Below are 20877 nucleotides of genomic sequence, written 5' to 3'. Positions count from 1 at the left end.
GCAAATACATCCTCACTGGAAAAGAGGATGATACCCAGTCATGGAATAAGTGCTTACAGAAGAAATGTCCTCACCTCTCTGAATATAAAGATGGGACAGATATAGTATTAAATAAATTTGGTTAGAAGTTAAAAAAAAAAAGATATGAAAAATGTTTTGGGATTTTTTTTCCCCTGAAAGGAAAGAGATATATGAACACACACTTCCTTTGTTTTACTAGTGAAATGGCATATATTAAAAATAGAATTGTGGCAAAACACAAAAGCAATGAAACAGAAAAGAGTGAAAAATCAGTTGGCTGTGATTTAGTAGTTCTTTACAGATTTGGTGCATGCTAGGATTTTCCAAAATTTAGCTATTTGATTATACAAACACTGGTCAGACTGCCATAGAGAACTGATGATAAATTCTTGCAAGGAAGAATAAAGGGAACAAAAGGATCAGCTGTAAGGGTTTTTACACTGCTATTGTGAAGCCAGTATCTTCACTTTTCACATTACTGTCTATTCAGCTTTTTGCTGCATATGAGATAGGAGCTCTTGAGCACCAGACTAGAAAAAATTCTATTTATTCTGAAATGTGGTCATCAAACTACTGGCAACATACCATATATTTTTTTTAATAATCTATTATTATCATAATCTGCCAAGCCTAATGCTGAATCAGAACCTAGCTGTGTTAGCCATCATAATGGCACATAACAAAAGACAGGATCCCTGTCCCAAAGAGCCTACAAATACTATTTAAAATATTTGTCAGTATTCAGCTGGTACATTTTTAATTTTAATTTCCTGCCTATGCAGAACTAAATATAGTCTCTGAGCTCAACCTAGCAAATGTCAGTTGCCTTCCATAGGCCTTTAATTTGTTCAGAGGGCCCTCAGCCCTTTAACAGATTGGAATCCCTCTTTTCTATTAGAGCCTTTGAAAACAGAATACACTGTGTGCACAGCATGAAATGCTTTTTTCTTACATTGTGTTAGATTTCAGTCATGAGGAGCACTGTGGTAAGCGATCTTGTTCAAAACTGTTGGCTGCAGCTAGCAGGATAGATGCTTTCAGAAAAAGGAAAGGTTTTTCAAAGTTACACTTGATAAATTTGATGTCAACTCTTAATAAATCAATTAGAGGAAGAATGATAGTATGGAAGAGTTATCTTATTTTCTAGGGTCAGGAAAATAACTGTAATCTTTTTGTTTCCTATTCACTTTTAATTCTTCTCTCCTGCAACCTGACTCAGTCATTTTTATTTGCTCTCATGTTGAAAAGACATTCTAGTATGAGAAAACTCAATCTAAGGAGCTCTGGAAAGCAATCTCTCATGATCTGTGTACTTCTGGGTAGTAGATGTTAATGCAATCTGAAATCTTTTGTCTTTTGTCATTAGCTGTTGCTTATCTTGGTTGTTTGTCAGAGATGTATTGCACTTGTTATATGGCTGGTTCCCTCTCTATTTTTATTCTCTAAATTGGTTGCTGGATTTGAAGGGATTTTATTTCTTTGGGTTTTTTTTTTTTTTTCTTCTGAACCAGTACCCATTACTGTCCATTTTGTGTGTGCGCCAATGAAAACAGAGCACCTGCTTTACCTGTTGATGTATGTTCTAAATAGAGTAAGATGATGAAAAACTACCTCCTAGAGAATCTGCTGTTTGCCTTTCTTATGGTGGAAACATGACTTTCATGTTTCCACCATATGAGGTTTCCACCAAACATGAAGATGATTTTACTGGGAAACAATCCACCTTTTTTTGTGACTTCGTTGTTTATTGGTCTCTCCCTGCCTTTTCTAAATTTCAAGGCTTTTGTTTATTTGTTTTAATTCAAATCCACCATTGGCCTGTACACAATATCTTGCAGTTATTTCTGGATGTTTTGCACAGGTTGGCCGCTTTCTTGAGAATTCTCTCTGCCAAGAGGAATTTTTGACTATATGTAGCGTATTTTGTATCACCATTCTTCCCATTCTGCCCACATAAATCTGCTGAAACCACAAGCAAGTAGGTAGGAGTAAGAGCAGCCATGTGCCTGCTCTAGTTTCTGCCAGTTTCTGGCATCTGGCTGTACTTACTAGCAGGAAAATGGTTCAAGTCACCTTTCTTTGCCCTCCTTTTGCACCTTGATCTTTCTCTATTATGTACTGGGCTTGGAGCCCCACCTATTCATTTTTCAAGAACTCTCAGCAAGGGAATCCCCTGTGTATGTCAGGCATAACTACTGTAAAACCAGAGAAGGATGTTTTGACTAAGTGCTTTTTTTGCGGATGTCCTCTTTAGCAGCTTTTCACTTTAAAATACGGCAAGTGACAACACTTGAAACTGTACAGTGATGTATCGCAGATAGCAGAACAAAAAGCTCTTTTTCAGGACAGGAAGCTCTTCCTCCCCGCCCCCCCCCAATTGGTATTTTACCTTCTATTTTGTCAATAAAACCACATTAAGCATAGACCAGCTGAACAATTTTATTTATGTTATAAAATTGTTTTTTAAAACCAGGAAAGAAAGTGTTCAAAATTCACAAAATCATGGCATCCTGAAATAGAAACAGAATATGAGTGGGGTTTACTTGATTGAATTTTTTTTCTGATGCAATTTTATTATTTTTTCTGATGCCCCTTAATGGGATTTTTACGATATCATTACTAGAAAAAGAAAAATGTTTTCTTGCTATCTCAAGAAAAATGAAAAACACCGCTGTATTGGTTATTCAAAAAACGCCTGCAAAACAGAATAAGAAAAGGAAGTATAAAAGCACAAGATTTTAAATAGTTATTATAAAGAATTTTTACAAAGGCTCTTTTAAAAACGTGATATTTGGTGAAGTATAATTATTTGCAGACTGCTAGTTTCCAGTAATGGGAATTTTCCTTTCCACAATCTTACATCTACTGCCATTGTAGGGTTATATGGACATAAGTGGAGAGACTTTGACTCATCCTGAGTGATGCAGTCAGAGCTCTTTCTCCATGCTTAATGAAAATAGTATTTTTTAGTATCCCAATTAGTTATAGAAGTAAATTGCAATCTTTTAAGAATGTGAATGATTTGGCAATATTATGGGGGGACCTTTTGTTCAAGTATTTTTCAATAGTCACAGAGCTTTGAGTGAGATCCTATGCATTTTGTCCAGAAGATACAGTGCAGAAAGTCTAGATTATGAAGAATGGCAGACTGCTTTTACCAGAAGGAACCTTGTAATGCTGTTATATGCTACAGGCCTGCTCTTTACAATCTTCTCAACATAACTAGCAGAAAAAAATAATACAGCATGTCATCACTTCAGGTAGTACATAGTGCTTACTTTGGGAAAGTTCTCCCCTTGCTTCTCGCGGTGAAGATCGTACCAGTCTTTGTCTCCTATCTAGAGAAAGCTGAAGTGTTGATTTAACAGTCAGAAAACTTAGGTTCCAGGTCCCTTTATCATACTAACATTGAAGATTATTACACTGTGAAAAGGTATTTTCCAGCTGTTGCTGAGCCAGCCAGGGGAGACTGTTAACGCTCACTGTTAGAGCACGCTGTGCTTTACTAAGAGGTTGTACAAATGGCGATGTGTTCTGGGAAATCTTGTAAGAGCAGATTATGTGAGTGCAGATGCAAAGCAGAAGGATCATGTGCTGTTGCTGCACAGAGTGAATGTCAGCAAAAGAGCACATGTTCTGCAGATAGTGGGACAGAAAGCTACACAGTCTAGCTGTATAAGTGGACTTCTGTTTTGTGTAGACTTTTCTGATTCTGACAATACTTATATTCCAGAGTGGAATGAAAACAAAAGCATTTCCTGTATATCCAAAAAATCCCCACATCCTTCAAGCCAATCTAAATACTTCAAGTTGATAAAATCAGGATGTTTAATTATATTTTAATTTTTTTTCATGTTTTATATTTTCTAGTCTAATTTAATCAAACCTTCCACCAACTATTTTTTATTTGGAAAGGAAAACAGAAATATTCAATTTTGAATAGGCTAAGATGAAATATTTGGGCTATATCATAATGGGTTTTTTTGCAGTTTTCCATTCATAATCAATTTTTGTCAAGGGTAATGCACTTCTGTGAAATGTTTTACTTTTAATGAATTTATATTTCCTAGCAGTGCTCACAAGATCCATGCTGTTAGTACTACCAAGGATCTGATAGATTATCTTGCCAACTTTATAACAGGTTGGCTACATTTAACTTCTTATTATTTTGAATTCTATCTTAAATGAGTCAGGCAATGGGGATTGCATAATTTCTTTGGTATCATTATTGCCCAGGTTAATTACTCTTCCAGCTAAGAGTAGAGGTAAGCAGAGAACTTTCAATGAGTAACTTACGATTTACAAGTCTGGATGGCAATATTGGCTTGCACTTCTCGGGAGATGCCACATTCTCTTCATCTGTTACATACTCGAAGTTAATAATAAACATCATTGCTACTCCCTCTTGATTTTTCACTGGAATTATGTGGGTGTTGCAAATGAAGGTAGATCCTGCAGATGGAGAAAAAAAAGAAAGAAATACATAAATGAAAGGAAACGTCACTATTTTTTCACTTCAGTAATTCCAGTTACACCAACAAATAGTGAAGAATATTTCTTTGAATTTAATGACTGAACGTCAAACTATTCTTTAATTTAAACAGGAACATTTTCGTAGAAAGAAATATATCTTTTGATAATTTATTAGATTATTACCTCTTCCAAAAGATCTCTCCTTTAAAATATCAATTTTACTTTTTGTTTTTTATTCGCTGGAAGTACCTATATAGAGAGACTTGCGATATGGAGTCATTTAGCACCAAAAGTAGCAAGGCGAACATTGTTCCAACAACAACACTAGCAAAGAAAGCAGAACCCCATTCTTCTAAATGTCAAACATTCTTCCAGCTTTTGGTTCTATTACAACAGGATGAATCATGCATTAAATATTTATGGGTGTAAATATATCACTATTCTTATTTTAGCTCTCAATCTTTTGGGGGCTGTATAATGTTGTTTAGGTTTGTGTTAAAAATGATATTTATTATCTGATCCTATGGGGTTTTGTATTTTATCACAAAAACCTTCTAAACTGTGGTAATAATTTTCAAAAATTTTCAGAAGTATTTGACTTAATTTTTATAAACAATTTGAAGTATGAATTTAAAAGTAATCTAGTTTTCATATATATGGAGCCTACCCAGCTTATAGTGAAATGAACAGAAGGTGTAATTTCTCAACACCTCTGGTACTCAGGGTGTTCTTGTTCAAATGCCTAATTACAGATTTAAGAAATTGTTTGTGTTAATTCTTCCAGTATAATTCTTAAGAAGTTTCATTTGACAAGGTTATTAGTTTTGATTTAATTTCTTCTATTAACCTAACAAAATATAGTGGTTCCAAAAATAATGTGATTGCTGTAAGCCATACAATAATGTGCTAAAAGCTTCATGCAAACACAACTGTGAGATGGTGTCTTTCCATGATAGCTAGGGACTGGTTTAATGTACATCATCTGCAATTTATGCATTCAAATGCAGTAATCACTGAAACTTGACAGGGTGTGCAATTTGACAAAAACAGATCCTGATCTGGGTTACACAAGAATTTTTTTTTTTTTTTTTTTTTTTTTTTTGCCATTGAGGAGAGAGACAGTAAAGATTTATGTAATTATAAACAAGATCAGATTCTGGCTCCTCATATTTAATGTAGTACTTGCTGTAATGTGGTATATATGGCAGTTTGAGCTATGTATAAAATTGACATGCTGGCCTTTCAAGTTTTGCAGCTGTACCTTCAATCCATTTAATAAAACAGTTAAGCTGTGGCACTTGCCACAGTTGCCATGGTTACAAGCTCAATGACTTTGGTAAACAGAAAATAAGCAATTTAAGACTGTTCCATTAGAGCTAAAAATAGAAGTGCTGCAGGCCAAGCACTGCAACATAGACTGGTTAAGCAGAGGGTCTGAAGAGAACTTAGAAATAATCTTTGTGTTTTTAGCTAACTAATAAAAATACATATTGAGTTTAAACAGTCAAAATTATGTTTATTGATTAGCTTGCAAGGAAATACTTACTATTTCATGATATAAGCTATGTTTTGACATGCAGATTTATAGGTTGAGCAGATATCCCCTTATCAGCCACCTTTAACACAAAGGACCAGAGGTGGGCTTAGGCTGAGGCACGCATGGCTTTGAAGAACGCTGAACTCCATTGGATCAAATGTTTATCAGTTTTAGCAAACAAGGATGATGGGGAGCCTCCGACTTCTTTAAAAACTTTCCTGCTTTTGAAGGCAAGGGTGTTTCAGCTTTTGAAATGCTTCCCACAGTGCTAAGTAATGACACTATCTCCCATTTATGTAGAACATTCCGCCCTCAAGCATTTACAAACCTCATTTGTACTGGAGCTAGGGATTCACATCTCTGGGGAGATGCAGAAGCTGTTTAACAGTCCACAGCTTAAGAACGTGGCAAAAAGAGCACACGGTTAAAAATTTAAGCTGTATGTAGAAATATTTTGGGAACAAAAAATGGGGAAGATTCATATCTGGTATAATTCAGCATAGTTCCTTTGAAGACCAATTGCACCAGCAGGCTAATGAGTCCAGTGTAGTTCATTAGTCTGAAGTTTTTCCAAGGCACCTGGGCTTTTTAAGAGGCATAGAATACTTACTCTGTGTGAATGACTGGAGTTGGAATTCCGCAACTTAACCAAAATACAATGCCTGTTGCAGTCACTGTTAGTGTTTGTCTTTAGTACAGAAACTGTTATCTGCTATACACTTATCAGTATCTATCTCTATTGAAATGGCAATAAGGAAATACAAAATACAAAATAACAAGGAAGAGCCTAGTGTGACTGAAAAATAAGAGTTGGGTGCAAAAAAAGAATACTAGCAAATTCAAAAGATAAGCTTTGAGTTGTTGCAATTGATGGCAATAAAGAAATATTAAGAAGTAGCTTATTTATAAACAATTTTATTCAGTATTTGCACTCTGGCATTCCACTGCTCTTCATTGTACTCAGCATGTTTTCCCTGTTTTGTCTCTATACTATTTCGAGAGTAAGAAATGCTTCTGATGAGCAATAAAAATTGTAATGAAGTTTCTGGAATTTGCATTTCTCATCTAACAGCACAGGGCAAATGGGTGATATAATCAGAATAATTATGAAAATTATACCTTTGTAATTAATAGATTCAATATCCAGCAATATATCTGGATTTTCTAAAGATTACTATTGAGGAGTAATCATGAAATATACCTGTTGCGCGCTCTTGTTATCATTGTTGGAGGTGATAAAGAGGAAAAGCTGGATATTTTTTTGTCAGCTTGAACTCCATGGTTATAAGGGCTTGTTTTCTTTTGTCTATGGCATTATAAAGCCCATTCTTTCATCTAGTTAAATTAATGGCAAAATATCCATATGTGAAGAAAAGATTCTACTCCCCTATATGCTGTGTGGATATGATGTATGATTCTGTAGTTATGTATTCAACAGTATGATTTCATAAGACCAGACAGGCTTGTGTGAAAAAAATAACTGCCAAAATGTATACGTAAGTGACAATAAATATTTAAGAAATAAAGATTTAGCATATATTAGGATTATATAAGTATATATTGCACCGTTTGAGCAATTCTGGTGAAGCAAAGCCTATTTAAATATCTGGCTGCATAGTGTTTAAAGTTGACTTGCTTCATGAGAGCAGTACAAAGCAGGCACATCAAACCAATTAATCTGGCTCATAAAATCTATTTACCTTTCCAGTGATTTTCTACAGAAGATTTTAGGACAGATTTTTGTCAGGCTGCATCTTCTAGATACAACTGCAGTCATTTATTTGAATTGTAATAGCTCTGTTTATGAGCAATTGGGAGAGGACAATACAATTAGTACAAAAGTGAAGGCATTCCAAATTACAAGAGCCTCCATTCTCATATGCAAAACTCTGACAAGCAAACTTGGAAAAATGACACATCACAAACAACTATTTTGATTCAGCCTTCCTGGGAACAAAAATTTCACAGGCCATTACATATGCCAAGCTCAAGGGATCTCTGAAAAATGAGACACTGTGGCATTTAGGTAATTTTCCTAATTCTGCAGAACCCCCACATTTCACACAACAGGGGCCCTTGAAAATCCATTGTGGTTCTACAGGATGGCTTTGCAGCCCTGTTGCCCTGAATGAGTCTGACAGTTGCTATCTGCATTTCATCATTAAAAAATTCAGACTCCCCCACCTCAGTAGAAATTTGAGGATTGCCTTCACTGGGGCTGAGACTGGCTCCAACATATTTTGGAACCAATCTTGGCTCCCTGTGCCAAAGCATTTATGACTTCTCAGGTATTTTTTGTTACTAGAGCTGCTGTGGACAACTGACTAAAGCTATAGAAAGAAAGATGTTGAGTATGTCCTCTATCTACCTCTGTAAATTTCTGGACAGGTTGACCTCATACAAGAGTTTTCTAGGATTATGGTGATTTTTTGCTGCTGCAACCTACAAGTAGCCCAGTGTACGTATCTGTACAATCCATAGCCACTTTGCTCATTTAAAATTGCTGGTGAGATGGAATAAATCAAAACAGAACAAAAGAAGAGCCAACAACAGCTTGCCTACTAGAACAAGACCAAAGACAGTTAAAAATTAGAGGCACAGATACTGTACATGTTTCCAGAGCTAGGCAGTTCTGTTCTCTGAAGACAGATCTGAATGAAACACTTCTGCAATGTGACAATTTTATGATAATATAGGGACAAGAGAAGAAAGCTGGGTATTCTTTGCACTTTTATTAAATAATCAGCATGTTTATTTTGGAAATAACTACCCTCCACTTACCCTGATATGATTCACGTTTTGTCATCGAAATAAATGCTCAAAATGCCTTCTCTCAGAGGCACAAACTTAGAACATATTAGTTACAAACATAGAGTTTATACCTTGCATTTTAATTTAAAATCTTAAACTATCAATTATAGTAGAAATGCAACTAAATACATTTCATATTAAATTGGGTACTAAGCTTATTCTTAATTCTATCAACATTTTACTGAAAAGGAGCACAGAAAAGTCTGCATAGTTCCCATTTTGTTAGTAACAAGGTGAAATATGTATTGTTTTCATTGGTTCATTTTTGACTAGTTACTCTGACATTATTAGAGTCTAACCACTGTTATACTAAGTAGAAACTTAATATTCCAGTTAAGAAAGAGTTGACTTCCATAAATACAAAGAACATCATGTAATAAAACAACCAATGGCATTTTGTTATCTTGTGTTCATATTTACAGCCTTATTTGTCCTTTCATCATAGGATGGCTTATGGGGCTTGCCCAATGTTAATAAGAAGTTCTTTGGGGAAAGAAAAGAGATAATCTGAGGGAGAATTAATATGGAAGATCAGAAGACCTTCTTTTGACTTTGCCCATCCTTCATGGAGTCTTTGTCTTTGGGACAAGAAGCCAAGGCATGGCTTTCTACTAACTCCTTAACTCCACAAATCCAATATTCTCTTCCTCCCTAATGGATAAAAGAAGCATCTCTCTCTACTTCTTCCAGACTGGGACAGCTCTCACAAAGTTGGTTACTCTGTTTATTCAGGTCCAGGGCAATACTCGTCCAGGCAGAAAGTAAAGGGAATTTAATGAAATGAAATATATGCTCTGGTCTTGGGAAAGGAAAGACTGTCCTGTTTTGTGGGGGCATTCAGGAATGCTGAGGCTGTGGGTTTTGTCCACCATGCTCAGCATGGCAAACACAAGTAGTAACAAGCTGCTTAGGAGCATATGAAGTGCTGATAACTCAAATCTTGTTCTCTGGCCCAGACTGCTGTTTATAATCTATTTTGTTGCCAAATGCTGGCAGATAAAGGACATGGACATGCTCCAGTGTGGTAGGGTCACAGGGCTGTGTGGTAGATGAATTAGATGGAAGGCAAGGTGGGAAGGGGGATACAAAATCTTGTGAAATAAGGCTGTCTCTTGCATGCTGCTGGTAAGACTTTTGCATTCTTGAAATGCCCTAAGGATAAGCAGAATACCCTTACCTGAAGCAGCTTCACGTGTGATTTTCTGGAATTGTGACCTTATTCCCTGTTGCTCCGTATCTACTTTCAGCCAAAGTTTAAAAAAAGAAATGGAAGCAAGCCAAAACTTTTTTTCTATATGTTGTCAAGATTCTGGTAACAAACAGATTAAAACCTTGTTTTAGCAAGCAAGTGCTCTCATCGAGCTGTGAATGGTGCAGAAGAATGACACCTGAAAATGACTGGTTGTAATTTACTAATGAGACCAGTAAAGCAAAGTACCTTGTATCCTTGAAGAGTTAGAAACAAAGAAAAGGAAATTGGAAGAAAAACAGTCCATAGTGAATATTTGCTCTGCTTTGTGTGATTTCTGATTTCTGTGACTTATCACTGAAGAAAGTCCTTTTCTTTTATGCTTAAAATTCAGAAGCCTATTTACCTCCGATTTGAGGTCCACTCTAAGCAAGCAGTGTACTTAGTTGAGCTTTTGTTGGCATTTAGGGACAATCACACTGGGGATGTGTATTGAATATTCAAGTGAAAGCCAGTTTGTCAAATATTGAGGGATGATGTGTATTGTGATTTGGGGATTCACCATGACCAATCAAGGGCCAAAAATCTATTCCTTTGTGTTTCTATTCAAGCACAAGCCAGGAATAATGCAGCATGTCATAAAGAATCTTGTTTTCAGTGGACTTACTGGAAAGGTTTGCTTTCTTTCTCAAATCATACTAAGAACTCTGTTCCTGTAGTTTGAAGTTGAAAATAGTCATGTGAAGATCCTGCAGAATTTTACATGATGTTATAAGGGCTCCAAATGCCTTTGCAAGCCCATTTCTGTGTCAATTAAAACTAACTATTTACTAACAGATTTTTACAACTTAGTCTGCTTGTTTATGTAATAAAAACGAGTGGAAGAGTGATTGAATCTGCCCTAAGAAAATTGCCCAACTCTTACTGATGTGGAGTCAGATCACTGGAGACATACCACATAGCTACTTGCTCAATTCAGTAACAACCCCATTAAAGAAATATCAGACAAATATTTCTGTCTGTCTTTACCTGCAGCTCTTTGCATCTTTGCACTTGATGTCATTTATCCGGATCTTTGGAAACGTCTGAGCTGTAAAGACCCTATTTAAATTTTGTCAAAACTTCGGCTCTAAAGGAAAGAATCACCCTTGAATGTTCCTTCCTTCCCCACTCCCCATTTGTTATGTAGCTGTACACATAAGGAATAGGAGGAAACTCAATGCTAAGACTAAAGATGATAATATTTGTAGCCATAAAGAGCATCTATTCCAGGAATCCCAGGCCGCATTGCAAATGTTGCCTGTTGCTGCCCTTCAAAGTGTACAGGTATTATTTTACTTTCTTCTAAAGGTGGTAGGACTGAGGCATAAAAAGAAAAGTGGTTTATCCAAAGCTGGATCAAAAATGAATGAAGAAACTAAGGGTAACACAAAGAAACTCTTGATCCCATTTTCACAACTGAATTAGTAGATAACAGCCCCACACTATTAAAATGTGTCTAGTATATTTCCACACAGAACTTTGGGTAATGGGTTGTACAATTCTCTTTATCTTTTACCTGTGCTATGTCTTTATGTCACCATCTTCCAATTCCATCTGACTGAAAACGAGCTACCTTGTGTGGTAAGAATGGGGAATTCACAAGCTTCCCATTAAACATGCCGCAGATGTATCTGTATGACTGTCTCTTTTAAAAGATTCATTGCAGAGAACAACTAAAAATAGATGGCAGGTTGAAATGTATTATATCCCTTTTCAATTGAGTAGCTATTTTTAAGGGGGATGGGTAGAGACAAGAAGAGTATATTTCACTGATATTTCTTAGGGAGCTTACAGTGATTAAATGGGACCTGCTCCCTTTGACATTTTACTCCACCCTCCATATCAAATAGATATTCATTCTGTCACTGAAATGGTTGCTGATACTAAGATTTGATTTACAGGAGTGATATAGGTTTTGTACGGTTTTAACTTACAGTGTTTAGAGGTGAGGGAAGAATTTTTAAACTAGCAAACTAAGAAAAAAATTACGCTCTGGAAGCTGTGGACAAGTTCATTATTAGACTGGCCTATATAAATATCTCATTTTCTCTCCCTTTAATCCCATTTATAATATAATTCGATAGCTAGATAAATACTGTTCAACTGCTCACTCCAGCGTTTCTTATGCTACTGCACTGACAAAATTATTGCTAACTTCCTAATTATAATATCTACACCTACACTAATAAGGCTATGGTGATTAATTGTAATGCTGAACACATTTCATATGGGAGGACAGTTTCCTAGTGCTTTGTTGTTTAAGCATATATAAATGTGTACAGAAGCTATGGAGCAATTAAATATTTGACAAGGGAAGAAAAACAAAATGAAAAATAAAGTAGTGATGCTATATGTCTATAAAGTAGAGACCAAGAAAAGACTATAGAGTGAAAAAATGTTGAAAACTGTTTGTACATGGAAGGGTAAAGACTTATTTAGGTTCCTGGCTGCATGTAGAATAATTTTTAGGAAACCACAGCTGGTGCAGAAATTGCAAGATAAGCTTTTTTCTTTCTGTCTCAGTTCACCTTAAAATTACATTTGAGTTTTGTCATAGGGGGTTTCTCTAGAGCACAGACTGAAGTCAGGAGGCCCAGTGCCTACAGTCAGTCTTGAACACTCTCTCAAACTGATCTTTCTCAGAGATATACTCTGGTACATGCATAGTGGGGTGAAAGCTGGGTCTGAAATTGTTTTCTGGATGGGTTCTCATTCCTGGCAGTTTGCAAAGCTGGTATGTTCAAACATGAATGGTTTCAACTGTTCAAACATGAAAACTGTTCAAACTGTTCAAAACTGTTCTAAACTTAGACTAAAATCTCTATTACACATTGTCCTTTTCTTCCAGAAGAAAATAGCAAGTAGTGCTGCTTCTGAAAAGCAATGTCTCTGACTTGTTAATGATAATATTTCTGTCTCTGCATACGCGGTTAAGTGCCTTGTGCCTGGTTCCTTGCACCTATGTAAACCCTCTGAGTGCACCACACACAGTATATTACCAGATGCTAAACAATCAGACATGGAAGGTCAGGGCAGATTGCACAAAGGGCTACATCTCTGAAAAAAATTAATTGTTAAGTCTGTAAACTCTTTACAAGTTGACTGCTGAATAACTGGGGAGGATTTTTCATTCTTTTGTGTTATAGATGTTACAGACTATGTTACAGCCCAATGGTTTTCATCTTGTTTTCTTAGTATAAATGCTTAATTTTACAGACACTTGTAATATAGTTGTAGTGAATGCAAGATATACTACACTTGATGAATATCATAACTGAACTTTTTTACAGGGAAATATTGCAAGCAACAGTGCTATTTTAGAAAGAGAGAAACTGAAATGTTTCACTTAGACATTTTCAAAATACTAAAATGTGGATATACTTGAGTAGAGTTTTATGTTTGTTAACAAAAGAGAACCCAGAATGTAATGCAATAAAACACGGAGCATCCCAATATGTGACAGTAGGCAATAAAAAATTACCAATGTCATTGGACATAAATGACATTTTGACATAAATGATGTCCAATGTCATTGGACATAGATCAGTACCACTTGAGAAGAGTCAGTCATGAAATATCAGATTCTTTTCTGAAGTTGAAGAGGGGGGTGGTGAAAAAATGTAATAACTTAGCCCAAGTAGTAATAATGAAGCACTATGGAAATGAGTTTATTATACTATGTTTTCAGTTGTAACAACAGGCATTTACATACTAGTTTAAGTAATTTTCATTCATTTTTCAGTCTGTGTCAAGACAAAGAATTTTTCATTAGGAAGGGTCACAGCAGTAGGGATTACATTAATTCAGTGGAATTACATGTAATTAGAATAGTTTTGAAAACAACTGGATTTTATTGTGAAGATGGTTTGACTTTTTTCATTCACATTTGCAGGAACCTTATTTAAAGCATAGCACTCCACAAATACCAGATGTAGAGCTCAAGGTGAAAAACAATGGCAGGACACATTGTCTCTCACATTTTTTTAACAGAAAAATAAAGAACTACAGAGCTTTACTGTCTTTACAAACATTATGTGATTATTTTAAGGTTAAATATACCTTAAACATATATAATCTTTACAAAAAACAACCAGCTGACAAATAATGGTTCTAGTTTCTTATTTTTTAGCTAGATGGCTGAGTTAGCATGTATTTAATTGTATGTGCTAAAATTGAAGATGCTTTTTTTCTTTATTTTTTTCCTCTCTCTTTCTCTCCCCCCCCCAGCTATTATTTTCTAAACCCTCATTAGAAGCTATGCACCTCTGGGCATTCAACTGAGAAATGTCTTACTATGTTCATAAGAAAAGGGAGCTCAGGTTTCTTGAATATTGTCCATCTTGCAGAAAAAGTGCAGATTAAGACATTTTTGTGAAAGTAACCTCATTTATTTCCCAAAATTAAACTACATAAACTATTTTAAGAAGTAATTGAATAACCTTACAAAGCAGAATGGAAAAAAAAAAAGGCAAAAAAAAAAGCCAGAACTCCATTTCAGTAATTTGTTTCATTCATCCAAGGTATTGGTCCAGAATATACTATGAAGTAAAGGAGTGATTCAGATTCTGTTCTCACTTACGCTGTGCCATTTCAGGGAGATTAAGGTTTTTTTATGATACAGTTCTTAATAGATATCAAAAAAGAGAAGGCATTAAATGGCAGTACAGTATGAAGGGTCATATAAAAAACCAGATCAACAGCAGGTCCCCTGAGGCAAAAGAGAAATGCTGTCATTGCTGCAAACTTTCACCAGTGCAATGTGCATCCAGCTCCATTGGCCAAGTGGAAAGAGTAACGTTTTCTAAATATAGGTCCCTTTCTCATGGAAATCATACCCTTGGAAAATCATACTTATGAAAACATGCCCTTCCTGGTGCTTTATAAGAGAGTTGATCATGAGTAGTTAGAAATACACAAAACCCAAACTTGTAGAAAAAGCCTAAGTCTTCATATACAGTGCCAGAGGTAAAGTTATAGTGTATGCATTATAGTACTTAACTGTAATCCAGAAAAATGTGTCTGAAGGGAGAGAACAGACAGACAGAAAACGAGGGATTCTTGTTTTATGAAATAGCCGTCATGAGGTCTTGGTAACAAAGACAATGATCTGGAAACCCTCATCAGTGAGAAAGCCAATCCTGAAAGCTGATGGGAGTAGTCAAGCTACTGCGATCATAAAACAAGTGGATGTAACCTCCCAGGACTAACAAAGTAGCTAGAAGAGACATGGTATTCTGAAGTTCTTGATAACTCAAAATTGTGGGATTTTGAATGCATATTAATAAATGTGGTGGAAGGTCTCTGTACTGGAGGTTTGTCAAACACACTAGTAAAATATTAAATTTTTGTAAAAAGAAAAAAAAAGTTTTCTAATGGAAAGTCTCCATGCCCAACTTGATGTATTTTTAATTTAAGATCTCATTAGAATTGATAAATATGAATAACTTACTGGACTAGAAGTTCATGACTGCCCTAGGGGTGGTTTTCATGACCTGATTGCAATCAGTGTAGACAAAGAAAGAACAATCCCAAGCAGTAAAATGGTGATTCTTCCAAATGGGTAATTTTCTATGGTTGAGAAAAATGTAAGTGGAAATAATTGAGAGGAGAAATCAGACAAATATATGAATGAAAAATTGGAATTCTTAATGAAAATATTAGATAACAAAAGAATAATGATTCAAGGATGCTGAAAATCTTAGCTGCAAGTCCATCTGCATTGAATGCAAAAGTAAAGGTAGCAAATAGGAATTAACAGGCATATACTGAATGCAGAAAGGAGAAAGTAAATACACATCTTTGGAAACCAAGAGGTATGAAATACAGAAAGTTGATAGAGGAATGTGACAACAGCAGAGCAAGACTAAAGAGAGTATGTATGTATGTAACTACATTAAGCAAAAAATAATTCCAATAATAGTGAAAGTCCATAAAAATCCCAATAACAACAGTTGTTGTAAAATTGTTAATAAGTATGTGATAATTATTATGCAACAACCAGATAGATCCTTTAAGAAATATTTCTGAAGTGTGGTAATTCTTTGCTAGATCCAAAACATCAGCAAACTTGGAAAAATTGTGATCAAAGGTCTAGGTCTACAACTCAGCAGTCTACAACTCTGATGTAATCTCTTAACAAATCTTGCTGGGCAAAGTTCCAGAAGGTTGGAACAATGCTAATATTGTGCCAGCATTCATAAAAGGGATATAGTGGTTGAAATGACTGTATGGCAGTAAGCCTGACATCAGTTCTAAGCAAAATAATGAAACTTGTGATGTTAGATTAATTTAATAAAGAATACCTGAGAGGAATATAATTAATGTCACTCAGTATGGTAATGCAGACATTATTAATGGACAAGAAATCTGATTTGATGATTATATTCTTTGTATAAAAAACAACCAACTAGCCATTACAGACATATGCTTTTGTAAGGTATTCTACTGATTGCTATACAATATTCTAATAAAGTAATAGCACTATATTTATAAAAAGCTCATTACATGGTTTACAAATTGACTGAGAGCTTCCAAAAAGTAATTAATGGAGGATTACAATTCAGTGCCAGAGTTTCTAGTGAAAGTCCACAAAATGACCACAATAACATTAATTTGCTTTGAAAAGATCTGGAGAAAATATAAAATCACTTCTATGAAATGTATGGATGCTTCAAAAACTAGTTGTGAAGTGGCTAATGACATGGTAATGCGTCAAAATAGAAGAATTTGGATTATTCTGTAAGTGGGACATTAAACGCAAACAAATGCATTCTGAAACGGTAAATTTAACCATACAGTTATAGAACATATGCTGAAACTTATACCATACAGTTATATGCAGTTATATGCTTTAACCATATGCTTTATTTATATGCTTTATTTATATATGCTTTATTTATATGCTTTAACCATATGCTTTATTTATATGCTTTAACCATACAGTTATAACCATACAGTTAAATACATAAAGCATTTACAGTTATATGCTTTAACCATACAGTTATATGCATGTAGGCTGAAACTAAAAAATGGTAGCTATATCCTGGAATGTACTGTCTCACAGAAGAAATAATAGGATAATGTGTAAGAATGGCCAGCGTAGCCTGCATAAAGAGGTAGAATAAGAAGTCAGCCTTTCCCTATGCATATAGCACTGGGGAGACTAAAATTGGGTTACTGCATACATTTTCTGGCATCTGAATACTTAAAGGACATTGAAAAATTGGAGAGGGCATAAAAAAGAGCAGAGGAATAGCATTCTTCAGAAAATTCCTTTGGTGAATCTTAAAGATGTCAATCTTTGTTGTTTAGTGAAAAGTAGTTTGAGAAGTGACTTGCATTGCAATCAGTAACTTTGTGGAAAGAGTGCTGAATACTAAGGAGCTGTTGAGTCTAGCAGAAAGAACCTAAATTTCTGGAAGCTGAAAGCAGATAATTCAAGCTGTATTCTCTGGAATGAACCATCAGAGGAAGCAGTTGTTCTCCCTGCCTTTATGTTTTTAGATCAAGACTGGAAGAAAGAGACAAGTCCTTTTAATCAACAAACCCTATGTACTATTCATCTTCATAAAGTTCTAATGTTTCTTCCAAATATCTTTCTTCAATTGAAAGGGGAATTCAGTGCTTCCTGGCCCAGCTTTGCTCTGAATACACAGTGCTCCATAAACCAAGTTGCTGCCTCTCCCCTGTACTTGGGAATAAAATTTCATGTGTTCTGCTTAGTTGATCGCTAAAATTTCAAAAGCCCTTCATGATCTAGTCAGGTTTCTATGTTCTGACCTTAGCAAGCGGTGGGACTCACATTTCAGCAGCAGGCTTTGGCCCATCCTTGGGTTATGATGGTGTAGCAGTGAATTAAATTCACAAGGCATGACTCCTAACTGCTTTCTCTCTCCTGCTGATGGACCTAGCAGCAGATGGCTGTGGGGTGCACATGCCTGTTTTTCACTCAGATGCATCAGCAATGCTAGCTCAGTACTCTCCAGGGCAATGTGTGTGGAGGTGTTGTGCCTCTCTTCTTCTCATTCCCTCCTCATCAGGGAAGGGCAGTGGTTCCCAGCTCTGACCCTCCCAGTAATGGTTGCTGGAGGATGCATTTGGCTATCTGGGCTGCATTTGCTGCTCAAATAGCTGTTTCCTGTCTCCTTCAGGGAAAAGGCACAGGCCAGATGGTGATGCAGGGTCAAAGCACTGCCAGTGCAAAATCATTATCATTAACTACATCTCCCTGCAAATAATACATGTTTATTTGTCAGAATGAAAATTCCCTTGTGAAATTTTAAAACTTTACCTCATAATAATTCTATTAGAAAAAAAGCTGTTTTTAGCCACCACCAACTCCACCTGATTAACTAAGAGCATAACTGTTACTGGACATGGCAGTGGAATTTATTCTTTATTTTTGAAAGTAAATCCAGCTTAACATCCCCTTAACCTTCACAGAAAGCTCATGTTCTTAGGCTGGAATCATGCCCTTAGTATCCATACTTGATGACTTCACATGATGTCCTGACTACCCATATGTATGTCCATCTGTTAGGCTGGCATGGTGCCCTCCCACAAGTTGCTGGACTCTTGCCCTAGGGCATGGCTGAGGACTGAATGCTTACTTAGTACTTCATATGACTTCCTGTCTGTGTGGATGTGTCTGTGTGTGTGTGCTGTAACCCTGCTGTTTGTAATGGACAGGATGGAAGATATTTGCACAATTCGCTTCAGGCAAAATAGTCTAAGTGCAATTCAGAACATCTTTAGGTAGGGCGTTTTTGCTAGAAAAATAGTAAGCAATTCCATGGAGTGAGTTGGATTTTCTAAGCTGAGTATCTAAATCTAAACAGTTTAATAGCAACACATTGCTTTTTGTTAGGAAGAAGTGCAAATCCTACAAAAAAAAGTCAGTGCTGAATAATATTAATGAGATAGACCATTGACAGACCCAGAATAAAGTTTTCATGTGTTAAACACTAAATGGAGGAGGATTGGAAAGGTATCCTTCCTAGAAGGCTGGATTTTTGAAAGTCTTCACGTAGCGTTCCAGTTGCTTGGCATGATTTTATTTTGCCAGCTTTGTTTTTCAAGTTGAACACAGTTGTTGACTAAATAGCTAAATAAAATTGTGCTTCTCTTACCAACTGCTTCTGGGTGGCAACTAGTTCAGAGCACACATCCAGGCTTAATCTACTTCATCAAAGTGGGTAATTCCAAAGTCCTGTCACTGCACACCCTGCAGCTAGGGACTCAGGCTCTCCCCCATGAGATGCTCTGCCTGCTGTGTTTCCTTTCTATCACTTACGCGTGCTTCCTCAGAGCTCCTATTAGGCTGTAGATCCCTTAGCGTATCTTGGCAAGCGTTACTATACAGTACACACTCACACTCTTGGCTTCTGATTTACTCCTTGAGGACAACATAGGAAAGGAAGAAATATAGACATAGTAGAGGAATTTCTAAGGTAAAACCACTTAAAAAAATGAATACTTTTGCAAATTGATATAATTATTCCTGCAATATGTTTCCTAATGTTTCCTGGAAGATGAAAAATTGGTTCCTGCTCAGAGAAAGACTGTGCTCTGGCTCATGTGCTCTTCTGGGAGGCTCTGGCACATTCACCCCACCCGTGAACCTTTTTGTGGAAAAACTAGTGAATGAGGTTCTGAGTTTAAGGCCTTTTATTTGCCATCTTGGCTTTCAATTTTCTATAATAGTCCATCAGCCTTCCTTGGACATCTGTTTCAAATGCATTACAGTAACTTGTTTGAGACATAACCTGCTTCAGGCATAGCGCAAAATGGAATTCATAATACAAAATGATGCAGTGTTCACAGCCACAGCCCACTCTGTCAAACTGCGTGTCCCATGTGCTGGTTCTTAAGACAACTTTCATAATTTATTTAGGTATCTATATGGGAAATGAACTCTGCTTATAATCTTGCTCTGTTTGTATGGGCTAAATTACAATGAAATCCTGGCTAATAATCAAGAACAAAAAGGGCTGATGCTAAGTCATCATGTATCCAGTCTTGAAAATATCCTTTAGCAGAATCCTGTCAAACGTAAGTCAAAGCATATTTTTCTCATAATAGTCTATTTGCTGCATTCAGTCCTTGTTGGTTCTGAAGTTTAATAATTTGGGGCATTGATTATCTTTCAACTTGCTAAATTGATGACCCTCAGCAACTGAGTAACATACATCTTACTAGTATTATCCAAGCGTCTCATTTTAGATTTGTTACTTCTATGGAACTTTGTAAAAAGTATGGATGTGTAGCTTACATGTAGCTAGTTGACTCATATAAATTGGTGGGTGGCAATTTTAAGTGCTTCAATGTCTTAACTGTACAGTCACCTTGAACTTGTACATACCGAAAATATATGTAGCAGATACACACACATGCGTGTACATAAAACCATATGTGTTCTATGCATGAAACATGGTAATCAATGGTCAAGATTGTCTGACATCTTTTATTGTAAAACTGTATTGTTTACAGTTGAGTTGTTCAGCTTGAATTTTTATATTGGCTATTTTCTTCCAAAGCTATAACTTCATGGGAGGTTTGCATAGAATCAGTAAGTTATTTATGAAAATAAGACAAGTGGGCATTTCTGGCAAGGGACTGGAAATGAAACTTAACTTCAGGTATTCTGAGTTATCTTTTTTTACAGGTTATAGATGCATTGTAGGGAAACTGGTCCTAATAGGCAATAAATACTCTATATGGTTTCTTGAATAATTCATTCATGATATGGAGGGCTAAGCAGTTGAAAATAATGAAGAATAGTAAAATAATAATGAGAAACATGGGT

At 35.9% G+C, this 20877-nt stretch overlaps 1 protein-coding gene across 1 annotated transcript in view; it reads right to left on the bottom strand.

Annotated features, from left to right (window-relative positions):
• KCNH7 (potassium voltage-gated channel subfamily H member 7) overlaps window positions 1-20877 on the bottom strand; it is a 237920-nt gene that overhangs the window by 90518 nt on the left and 126525 nt on the right. Inside the window, exon 3 of the mRNA XM_075511509.1 lies at window positions 4314-4473. Within this exon, the coding sequence (XP_075367624.1) occupies window positions 4314-4473 (160 nt within the window). The remainder of the gene's footprint in view (window positions 1-4313; window positions 4474-20877) is intronic.

The sequence above is a fragment of the Mycteria americana genome, chromosome 9 (assembly GCF_035582795.1).
Source record: "Mycteria americana isolate JAX WOST 10 ecotype Jacksonville Zoo and Gardens chromosome 9, USCA_MyAme_1.0, whole genome shotgun sequence".
Taxonomy (NCBI): Eukaryota; Metazoa; Chordata; class Aves; order Ciconiiformes; family Ciconiidae; genus Mycteria; species Mycteria americana.
The sequence above is the reverse complement of the archived record's forward strand: the minus strand, read 5'-3'. Positions and strand labels throughout refer to the sequence as shown.